The 12,181-nt window shown below is 42.6% G+C and overlaps 1 protein-coding gene across 1 annotated transcript in view; it reads right to left on the reverse strand.

Annotated features, from left to right (window-relative positions):
- LOC118083835 (dynein axonemal heavy chain 11-like) overlaps positions 1 to 12,181 on the reverse strand; it is a 236,863-nt gene that overhangs the window by 20,934 nt on the left and 203,748 nt on the right. Inside the window, exons 70-76 of the mRNA XM_060272909.2 lie at positions 7,705 to 7,827; positions 7,397 to 7,590; positions 7,070 to 7,218; positions 3,758 to 3,885; positions 2,960 to 3,187; positions 1,795 to 1,986; positions 1,321 to 1,440 (exon numbers count right to left, since the gene is read on the reverse strand). Coding sequence (XP_060128892.2) covers positions 1,321 to 1,440; positions 1,795 to 1,986; positions 2,960 to 3,187; positions 3,758 to 3,885; positions 7,070 to 7,218; positions 7,397 to 7,590; positions 7,705 to 7,827 — 1,134 coding nt within the window. The remainder of the gene's footprint in view (positions 1 to 1,320; positions 1,441 to 1,794; positions 1,987 to 2,959; positions 3,188 to 3,757; positions 3,886 to 7,069; positions 7,219 to 7,396; positions 7,591 to 7,704; positions 7,828 to 12,181) is intronic.

Consider the following 12,181-nt stretch of genomic DNA (forward strand, 5'->3'; position numbering starts at 1 on the left):
GGAGAAACCATGACTATATGAAGTGATGTGAGACTGCACATATACTGTGGATAGGACATAGTTTGCTTTCTTCACAGGTATTCTTTCTTTTCTTTTTTTTATGACAGAAACAAAAACAAGGGGCTAAGAATGAATATTTCCCACATCATTGTATAATAAATAAATGATCCAATTTATACGTTTTCTTTTCTCCAGCACTGCCCTGTAGACGGTACATTGGATCGGAACCTTAGGGCTACAAGGCTGAGAAATGCAATTAAGAGCATAAAATTGTTCTAGATTAGAATAATGAAACAGAAGATTTTGATTCAATATCATCGAACGAAATTAACTGCCTCTGACTTTGCAAGATTTGATCAAGAGATCAGGACTTTTTCTACCATGAAAAAATGTAAGGCATCTTGCACAATAAAATTACCTGTCACCTTATCTGAGGTTGTGGAGTGGGTGGCAATGTTTCTACAGAATTTAAGTCTGTTAATCCTCGCTGCTTAAAAGCAAAAGGAACTACAGTACAGAAATGAATCACCCCATCATAAGGTAGGTTTAAAGAAAAGAAAGAGTGCACTAATTTGAAGAGAAACCAGACTCCTAGACCTTGGTGCAAAAGCACGAAGTGATTCCATTTTTGAGGTTCAGAACTGTGATGCTTTGATTACTAGTCTCCAGCAAAGCTAAACCTAAGAACTGATCAGTTGAGTTAATAATTAATAATGACAATATCCCTTTATATGCTTGCCTCAATATAATAATGTAATTATGTCTCTGTGATCACAACTGAGCAATCAGCTGATCATTGCAGTTTGGAATTATGCGAACAGGGAAGACCTAGGCATCTCTGTTTCATGTCCTGAGATATTATCGGGGGGGGGGGGCGGGGACGGGGACGGACTAATGTTTAATTAATGGACAGCTCATAAAATGACCACTCTAAAATACAGGGTTATTCCAGATGTTAAGTTTGAGTGCTACAATATATAGGTGAATGCTATTCTACCGCAGGAAAAGCCATTCTTTCACTACACAGAAAAATAAGTGCACGGTAAACAAACATTACAAAGTAACTTTGCTTTCAGCGCTGGTGTAAAATTACAAAGTAGATTTGTTTTGAGTGTCAGATACTGCGAGGAACCTAAATTTGCACATTATCACCCATGTTTGTCTAACATCATAAATAAGGACGCGGAGGAAGATATTCTTTGATCAATGCAGTGATTAGCAAAGAATATACATACTTTGGGGGGGGGGGAAGCATCTGCTTCCAGTAGGGGGAGCTCTAACTCAGGAAACGCATTGTGCAATTGCTAAAGCTCGTATTACCTGATAGGGTTGCATATATTCTTCCAGGTAAGTACAGCACAGCCGCCTATCCCAATCGTCTGTAATATGACCGCCATACATAATCTCTCCAAACAAGTAACGTAGATCTTCCCAGGGTACCTGAGAACCAATAAGGTGGGTTTTTTTCCTCTCCTTTTCTTTAAACATACTCAAGATGTTAAAGCAAGGAATCAAGCAGGCACACACACAAAACTGCGAAGGCAGAAAGCAGACTTGAGTTAGTGCCTTCCTCAGCGAAGACCAAATCTGTCTCAGTCACCAGATTCAGAACAGTGTGTCACGAAACTGCCAGCATTCTGTTTGCCACACTCACGGAAGGCATACGATGTGCCAATTGTCCTTAAAAACCACATTGCAACATAGGCAAGAACCACCTGAGCACAAGAGAATTCAAGCACAGCGAGTTAACCAAAGGGATGATCCTTAAGTGGGTTCGATTAAATGCCATCCTACCTGTGAGTTCCCTTCTAGGTAATTGTACAGAACATTGACCGAAATGGTTAGGTCCCCGTTGTTGAAAGGGTATTTCCTGTTCCAGCCCCGAGGTCCGAATTTCCGCCGCTCAGCCACACAGGCATGAAAGTAGCAGAGTGGAAACAGAATCGCCTTAAATTCCTGCTCACGAGTACACTGATCAAGAATGTTCTGTACAAAAGAAAGCAGACAAATGTTTCTTCCTCCCCGCCTCTTCTGAAAGAGACACTGTGTCAGGGCACAGACAACACATTTCTGACAGCTGAAAGAACGGACCTGAATGACTTAACTGACAGAAAACAGGGACAAAATATTTGCTCTTTTAGTTTATGGATCGTGGCATTTTCTCTCTCTCACACACACAGCAACTATTTCATTCTTTCCCCAAAAAGCCTACTTAAATGTTAACATGGGAGCACAAAATATATCCAAGGAAATCTCTTCAAACATGAAAACCCTTAAAAAGAAGAAGAATAAGAATAGCCATTTCAGAAAAATAAATTCAGCAATTGGTACAGTTATAACAAAATCTATAGGTCAACTATCCTGATCTAACATCTCGAAGGAAATGCCAGTTAGCTGCTGGTGGTGAATCAAGTGTGCGTTGCATTGTTTGGCTTGTCTATACTTTGATATGTTAATGCCAAAAGAAAAAAGAACCACACACACACACACACACACACACACACACACACACAAACACACACAAGCAGCGCAAGTTTTATTTCTTCATATAGTTTTCATGGTCAGATATTCTCAGTCATGGTCTCTACTGTGAATTCAAATAAATTATGTCAAGCTGGTGCTACAGTCTCAGCAACATAGTACCAGTAATTTAAGAAACATTGCACAATTTGTATAGCCCACCCTGCCATTTGCAGAGAACAATTTTTCAAAAGCAGCTTAGATAGACCAATGGCAGTACTTAGCTGCACACAGTAGGGACATGCATACATTTTTGCCAGAGAACTATTTTTGTAAATAAATTTGTCAATCTAGGTTTTCCAACCCTATTGAGGAGAGTAAGGGTATACTCCATTTCATAATCTGCAGCAGCTCTCTTCAACAATCATGTGGTTTCAAAATAATATGTTTAATAATCTAATTTTTGTGGCTGATCCATTCAAGTGATATTTTTACTTGCCTGGTCAAAATTATCCAATGCAGCGTGAAGATTAGCCAGCATCCCGGTTGGTGGTTCATTGGTTATTTTAATAGAGTTTTCCAAGATTCCCTGTGGAATTACATGCTCTTTAGGGGTGGGGGCAGGTTCAACACTCATATAAACACGATAGGCTGAGTGACTTCCTTCACTGTACTTCTCCAGTAATTCCTCTAATGTGTCAAGCCACTTTGCAACAAGATGAATATTCTACAGGGAAGAAGAAAAGAGGCTTCCCCATGAGCTATTGATTTGAAATATGAAACATTTTACTGATAACGAGCCAAACAAAGCAGTTTGTCGAAGCACAATATTTTGAGGGTGCTTAAAAAAAGAGAAAGAAACCCAGCCCAGCACAACACCTCAAATTCATCTATTTAGCTCAATAATGACCGCAATCTTCTCTGTTCGTATCTATTCATCTGATTATAAAGAGCAACAATACATTCTTCTACACATATACCGTATTAACTAAAAGAGTATATAAATAAAGAAGATAATACATTAGTAAATCAGATAGGGAATGTTAGAGAAAGTATCTCGATAACCTTCCCTGCCATACAAAGCAGTTGCTCGTAATTTAATAGCTGCTACGCAAATATACTATGCAAATATACACACCTAAAGGTTAAGTGATGTGTTCCCTCCCCACCCATGCGCCCTTGTTTGGAGAAGAGCCTTAAGAGGAAGCTGCTACAATCTGAGCTGTGCATACATTATTTTTAAATCAACGGACAGCACTACATTGCAAAAACGGAGCAATGAAGGGATTAGACTTACTTGGAGGATAACCCAGTGGCCTTCTTTCGATGCCTTTTCCAGAGCCATCTCAGCTATGGCCTCCTGCCCTTGACCCAGAGACACGTTGTGAAGCTTCCCCGAATCAATGGTAAAGCCAAGCTTGTTCCCTAAACAGAACAATACAGCTCCAGGAAATGCTGGAGAACATGTGCTTTTTGGGAAAAAATATTATGCTGCACAGAGAAGAATTTAACTAAACCCCCACCCCTTATTCTAAGATGCTCTGTGTGAGCGCGTGCGCACACAGCTCTGTTGCAATCCATGCTCCCTACAACCCAGTGTTTCCTATCGAGTTCAATCGGTGGCAGATTGTATCCTGCATTCTCTCTCGCTTCTTCTATAGTAACGCCACAATTTTCAAATTTCTAACTTTAAACGTCAGAAGACTCAGCCTTTTGCTTGTTGCTGGACATAGTAACATGATGACAAGATTATACAAGATGTATTATTATTATTATTATTATTCATTGATGATGATGATGCCACCCATCTGACTGGGTGGCTTCCAACAAAATATTAAAAAACACAACAAAACATCAACCATTAAAAACTTCCCTGAACTGATGGCTGCCTTCAGACGTCTTCTAAAAGTCAGATAGTTGTTTATTTCCTTGACATCTGATGGGAGTGCTTCCACAGGGCGGGCACCACAACCAAGAAGGCCCTCTGCCTGGCTCTCTGTAACCTTACTTCTCGCAGTGAGAGAACCGCCAGAAGGCCCTCAGAGTTGGACCTCAGTGTCCAGACTGAACGATGGGCATCACTTTGAGAAAGGTATCACTTTGAGAAAGAACAGGGGCCATAGTTCAGTGATTTACTGTACATGCAAAAAGGTCCAACGTTCAGTCCCTGGTTCCTCTCAGGCTGGGAAAGGCCCTTTTGCCTGAGACCATAGAGTGTTGCGGCCTGAGTAAACCTCGTGATGCCCTTCAGAGATCATTGGAATACAACTCCCCATTATGCTTGATGGTCATGGTGACTGGAGCCCAAAAATCTCTGAAGTAGATAATACTTCAACAGACCAATGGCCTGCCTTAGTATCAGGCAACTCCTTAGGCTCCATAAGGATTTCAAAAATTACATATGTGTTGCCTTCTCCAACAGACTGAAGTGAGAGCATGCTCCTATGGATACAAGATCACTCTGTACACAATGCAAACCCTGGAAATAAATGGTGTTAACGTACAAGGCCACACTTATACGTCTATCTAACATTGCAATCCTATACACATCTCCTTAGAAGTAAGCCCCATTGTGGCTGCTGGTACACTAAGGTAAGTGCCTAAATTATGCAAAACTAAAATCAAGGAAGGTATCCTGCCTGTACAAAACTGCATTATAGGTATAGAAAAGCAAATTTAGTGCCAACATCAAATATTTTAATGTGCTTTTAAAAAACAAACAAACAGACAAATAAATGTTAAAATATAAACCATAAACACTACCCCATAACAAATACAGTATTTGCATTCTGTAGGTGATTGGCATAAAGACATAACTTGTGCACCTTTGAAAGTGCAAACCAGCACTGACAAGACATCAGGTTTATGCCAGTACAAATCTCTGCTATGCTATTGCATCCTTCCAGAACGAGTCATGAGCAGATCGTGGCCTATGACCATTAGCATCAGCATTTCTAAAAGATATAAATGTAGCTTCAATTGCAGCATGTTCTACCAGCCCTTTCGCTAATCTGCTATGACTCAGCCAGTGTCGGGTGACAAAGGCAAGGCTGCCCTCTTTGCAGAGAGAGCTCTTAGGATGCCTTCCAGCCACAGGATATCTTCATGCTGACTGCCAGAAGAATTATTATCAATTTCTGCTGCAATACCTTGACACCCATAGGGTTTTTTGTTTTGTTTTAGAATTGTGCTTAAAAAAAAGAAAAAAGATCAGGTCTCAAAATTTCATTACATAGGAGCGATGCTGTCACCCTTATTCAGGCATAGGCAAACTCGGCCCTCCAGATGTTTTGGGACTACAACTCCCATCATCCCTGACTACTGGTTCTGTTAGATAGGGATGATGGGAGTTATAGTCCCAAAACATCCGGAGGGCCGAGTTTGCTGATGCCTGTCCTTATTGATGCTGACAGCTTCTTGAAAGATGCTCCCCTCCAGACCCCCTTCCAGTCTGAATCTGACACTTCACACCCAAATCAGCTTTCCATCGAGATGAGAGAATCTGACCATTTCAATTTTTCTCATTTCTCCAATATTCAGTTCTTCACATTCCCAACCCTGGCTGGCAACATTTTTTTATTTTTTTTAGTCCTCATGTGCCCTTTAGTGCACATTTATCCTTACATACATGTCTGCATGCAATTTCGCCTAACAACACACAGGTCATTGCAAAGCAGTTCCCCCCAAATATTATTATTTATTTTATTTATCAATTACATTGATATGCCACCTTTATCTTTCAAGAAGCTTAGGATGGTGCACGGGGTGTCATCGGCTGTGGGCCCCCCCCTAATTTTCAAGGTGCGGGCTGGGTGCCACCAGGGGGTCAAGGGTCCCCCTAATTTTCAAGGAGGGGGCCGAGCCCTCTCAATATTCTGTGGCAATGTGAGCATAGCATGTGCACGCACTAAGGAACCTGTTTACATAAATTGTGCGGTGCCGGCTCCGAAAACGGCAGGAGCAAGCGGCATGCCTGGTGGCGCAACATGGTTCTCCTCACCATTTCGTCCTCACAGCAACCCTGTGAGGTAGGTTAGGCTAAGACAGGCATCCCCAAACTGCGGCCCTCCAGATGTTTTGGCCTACAACTCCCATGACCCCTAGCTAACAGGACCAGTGGTCGGGGAAGATGGGAATTGTAGTCCAAAACATCTGGAGGGCCGAAGTTTGGGGGTGCCTGGGCTAAGAGATGGTGCTTGGGCCCAGGTCACCCAGTGAGCTTGATGGACGAGTGGGAATTCGAGATCCCAGAGAGCTGGGACTGGCCATGGCTCTGTCCCAGTAAATGTATCCCCCACTCCATAAAACCACCACAGGAGTCGTGGGGCAGAAGTAGTGGCACATAGCTAGTGGTGCAGTAATTGCAGAAAGTCTCAGTTTGTTCCCGCCATCTCTAGATAAGGCTGGGAAAGAGTCCCTGCTTGAAACCCTGGACAATGCTGAGCTAGATGGACTCAGCAGTCGGACTCAGTACAAGGCAACTTCCTATGTTCCTACCCTGGTTCGAAAGTTTGCTTTTCTGAGGTGCTGCTGTAACAGAGCTAGTAATCCCAAGTTCTCACACAGTAATAAAGATGTTTACTTAAAAAATGAAAATAAGCAGCCTTACCTAAAGATTCCACATCTTTCAGTGGGTCAACTCCGGGAGATAAAATGAAAATTATTGGCAAAGCAGGCCCGCTCTCTTGAAACAATTTCGCAAAGTCAGTTTTACGTCCCTCCGCATATTTGCTTCCAAGTTTCTCCTCAACAAAGTTCCTGCAATGAGGAGTTGCAAATAATAATGCCTCAGGGGGGAAATAGCATTTCTGAGCTATAAAGAAAGACATTCTCTCAACAGCACAGCATTTCATCATGTCTTGCATTTGCTCGAAACCAAGCACAGCCCACAGATCTGCTCCTAATGCATTCTAACAGTTTGTGTACATAATCCAACCTGACAGCGTATGTCATCCGATCTGGCCTCAAGGCTCTCATCATAATCAGTTTCTGGAGGGAACTTTTGGTCTTCCATTCTTGTGGAAACTTCTCTTTCTCGGGACATTCTGACTCCACCACTTTTTTCCATCGTTTTGGAGAGCCTTCTATGTCTTTATCCAAGCCACGAAATTCATCCATGAAGCTCATTGTCTAAATGAGAAGCCAAAACCATTGAGGGTTTTTTTGTTTTTTGTTTGCAAAAACACTTTGGATGGCAAAGCTCTCCCATCCTTTGAAATATTTTGAGTTGCATGCATACTGCACCTTAATAGCGCTCCAGGTGGAATTGGAGAGGAAATCCAGAGGGCTGTTATAACTGTGGTCAATATTAAATCTCAGAAGGAAATCTAGGTCACGGGCATCAATTTCCTTATTCATAAGCAAGAGCTAAAAACAAATAATGAGAAAAGTTTTTTTAAAAAAAATGTCAGAGAGAAAGTCGGTGTGTGTGTGTGTGTGTGTGTGTGTGTGTGTGTGTGTGTGTGAAAGGCCAGTTTAAAATGGACGTGAAGCTTTTCAGGTATCTTCAAACATGTGAAATCTCAGAAGTGTGTGCTACATGCTATATTTTATCTATGTTGCTTAATTGTTTCCATGCTGGGAAAAGTACCATATAAAAGTGGCCTCATATATAATATTATTCACATCTTTAACCCTTGTGTGGCTGATTTTTTTTAAATGAATAGCTGATGTAAGGCGAGCATGGAGGAGGGGAGAGAGCATTAATCCTTTGTCCCTGGCTGTGGTCCCAACGGGAATCTGGCCATGCCAGTGGGAACTTCCCTTCCACTACAAATAACAGGCACTTGCCGCAGGGGGATTCCGATTCTGCCACAGTGGGAACAAAGGGTTAAAGGTACCACCCCACCCCACGGCCTCAGTCTGGTTTTTCTACACTCCTGGACCAGGTGCGCCGCCTGGGAGTCATTTTGGACTCACAGCTGTCCATGGAGGCGCAGGTCAATTCTGTGTCCAGGGCAGCTGTCTATCAGCTCCATCTGGTACGCAGGCTGAGACCCTACTTGCCTGCAGACTGTCTCGCCAGAGTGGTGCATGCTCTAGTTATCTCTCGCTTGGACTACTGCAATGCGCTCTACGTGGGGCTACCTTTGAAGGTGACCCGGAAACTACAACTAATCCAGAATGCGGCAGCTAGACTGGTGACTGGGAGCGGCCGCCGAGACCACATAACACTGGTCTTGAAAGATCTACATTGGCTCCCAGTACGTTTCTGAGCACAATTCAAAGTGTTGGTGCTGACCTTTAAAACCCTAAATGGCCTCGGTCCAGTATACCTGAAGGAGCGTCTCCACCCCCACTGTTCTGCCCGGACACTGAGGTCCAGTACCGAGGGCCTTCTGGCGGTTCCCTCATTGCGAGAAACAAAGTTGCAGGCAACTAGGCAGAGGGCCTTCTCAGTAGTGGCGCCCGCCCTGTGGAACGCCCTTCCATCAGATGTCAAAGAGAAAAACAGCTGTCAGATTTTTAGAAGACATCTGAAGGCAGCCCTGTTTAGAGAGGCATAGGCAAGCTCGGCCCTCCAGATGTTTTGGGACTACAACTCCCACCATCCCTAGCTAGCAGGACCAGTGGTCAGAGATGATGGGAATTGTAGTCCCAAAACATCTGGAGGGCCGAGTTTGCCTATGCCTGTTATAGACTGATGCATTGTATTGAGAGTATAGAAGAAGGGATGTTGGTGCATCCTTGTAAATATGCTGGAATGTAGGTAAGGCATCTGTAAAGAAAAAGAGCCTTTCTTATTGGACCATCACTGGCTAAAGCCAATGTGATGCTTTGGGGTACTATAAAAAGGACAGACGAGACTATAGCTCAGCAAAGCTCTAGGTGTGCATAATATTATTCATTAGGCCCAATATATTACAAATAAAATCTTCTTCAGTGCTACCACAAAATATATTTTGTGCCCTATACCATCTAAATCTTCTTTTGCAATGTGATTTGAGAGTATCTGGGGAGCTACTTTATAGTGCCAAGGATGATCCAATTTGAAAATAATAATAATAATAATAATAATAATAATAATAATAATAATGACATCGTGCATCTAGAGGTCTCCAGTGCGCTCTATTCATTTAGAGGTCTCTTCTAAGTATGCTAAAGAACTTTCTTTTCTTTTTCTGACTGCAGAATTTTAAAGAATTATTCAAAGCAAGCAAAAGTTTCTGGTGGCAACTCTCCATTATTATCAGCCTCCTAAATGGTCTTTGGTGGTTTGTTCATTTTTTAAAAAGTGCTCCATGAAAGGGCAACATCATTTCTGCATCAAGATTTGCAACGTACTTTTGGAACATGTTGCGGAGAGTTAAAGTACAAATGCACAAATGCCAGCAATCAAAATGGAAAACGAACGGAAAACGATGATTGGCTGCTGAGTGCAGCTGCCCTTTGAAACAAATGGAATGGGGACATGGAAGGGGCACAGGGGCATTTATGACGAATTTTATTGTTCCCAGGAAAAGCAAGCAAGACTTCCGCAGCTACTTCTGAATAGGAGATGCTTCGCTTTTGAAATGCACACTGCTTCAAAAAAGAAAAAGAAGAGGAAGAAGAAAAACAGTCACGGGGAGGAGGATCCTCTTGGGAATGCCTTACAAGAGCTTTATTTCCTTCAAACAAATTAGACTATTCAGAGTACTGTTGCTTTCATCTCCGTCTTCAAATCTATCATGACACATGCCATTTGCGGAAAGGGCTGTGGTGGTCGGTACAGAAGGTGTACACTGAACATGGGTGAGGGAAATGCTATTTCTTTTTAAAAAACCCAATTGTTTTCTTTAAAATGTTTTGAGGGGAGAGGGAAAGCTGGTGAGAAAGAATGAGACATAAACAGCAAATATTATGTGAACAGTAAACACTGAATATTTGAGTGGCCTTGAAGGAATTTCAGTAAAAGCCCCTTTCTAGCTTTAATCTCAGGGTTCCAAAGGGACTCTTTCGAGACAGCTTTATTATCCCAGGTGCACAGATAAGCGTGTTTAAATTATTATTATTTTTAAAGGAAGGCACCCATGTCATTACAGGCCTGCAGTTAAATCTATCTAAGGAAGTGGGGAGGTCTTCTTAAATTGTGATACCTTGCCGGCATTTTCTAATGCTTCCTACTGTTTTTGTTGGGATAGAAAGAAACCCTGCTAAAACCCAGCGAAGGATTTTAAGGATAGCATCTTTTTCTTCAGCTTGTAACATCTCTTCTATAACAATACAGAGTTGCAGCTAAGTGTAATAACAAGAGGGTGACACACAATGGATCCTGGTAAGCTAAAAAGGGAAGTTTTTTTTTTAGGTTCCCCACCAACTTTGCTGCTCTTTCACCCTCATTTCTTCTTCGTGTAACAGAAGTGCCATCTGTTCCTAACCTTAACATGGCATGTGTTTGATTTATATTCAGTATTAGATAATAGAAGGGGGAAAGATTATAGCATGATCTAAGGCATCTATGAGCATTAGCTCTCTGGTCCCAAAGATAAATAATACGCAATAAAAGGGTTGGGATCAGCTGCCTCTGTGCTACAGAAAAAATATGTATGGAAAGCAGGCCCAAATTTATTCAGTGCAGAACAACAGCAGATGCAGAATGACCAAAGAGAAGGAGGCATTATACTTGCTAACTTGCAAAAGTCCTCTGTGTTGCATAACTCTGATTCTGCGAGCCCCATGGTGGTGAGGTATAGCCGTGCTGATGTGGGCCTAAATCTCATGAATGTGTTTGTTTACTGTTAGTGAGCTCAATTTTGGGGGGTGGGGTGGGGAACTCTTCATGCATGGTGAATGTGATCAGCCCAAAAGTTGTGGAATAAAACTTTGGTCATGAGACCAGGGCCCATGATAGAAATAAGCCTGAATGGCAGCCTTGAGCACAAAAAGATTTTACTGTCCAAAGTGTGTGAGAAGCAGAAATGCTGGCAGGTTCCTTAGTAAGTCAATGTGAAGGAGATTTGTTGCCCTGTATGGCAACAAATGGTCTAGGGCGGGGCCTGGAAGGCCTCATAAAGGACTGCTGCCGTTGCTCTGCTGCTGGTGCTGCCCAGGACTCTCTCCTGCTGTGAGTGCCCACAGGCCCTGTCCCTGCCTCCTTCCACCTGGTTTAGGGCGGGGCCTGGAAGGCCTCATAAAGGACTGCTGCCGCTGCTCTGCTGCTGGTGCTGCCCAGGACTCTTCCTGCTGTGAGTGCCCACAGGCCCTGTCCCTACCTCTCTCCACCTGGTTTAGGGCGGGGCCTGGAAGGCCTCATAAAGGACTGCTGCCGCCGCTCTGCTGCTGGTGCTGCCCAGGGGAACTTGAAACAGCACAGAGTTCTTTTTAAAATGCTTTTTAAAGAATTTTTTATGTTTTTATCTTCTTTGGGGTGGTAGGTGGGAGGGATTTTTAGTTGGGTGTGGGAATCAGTTAAATTTTAGTGAATTTGTAATTTTTATTGTTTTTGGTTTTATTGTTTTATTGTGTTTGGGGTGGTAGGTGGGAGGGATTTTTAGTTGGGTGTGGGAATCTGTTAAATTTTAGTGTATTTGTAATTTTTATTGTTTTTGGTTTTATTGTTTTATTGTCTTTTTTGTACTCTTCTTTTGTTGAGTTATTTGCTGTTTTTTACAGAGGTTTTATTTTGTTTTTAAGGGGAGGGGTCAGGGCTGCCCGGGAGGGGGTCCCAGCAAGCAAAATGGCTGGGGCAGATTCCACAGGGGGGTGTGCACTGGAACAACCGATCTCAGTGGTCACGGGT

Source organism: Zootoca vivipara, chromosome 1 (genome assembly GCF_965207765.1).
Source record: "Zootoca vivipara chromosome 1, rZooViv2.hap1.1, whole genome shotgun sequence".
Classification (NCBI taxonomy): Eukaryota; Metazoa; Chordata; class Lepidosauria; order Squamata; family Lacertidae; genus Zootoca; species Zootoca vivipara.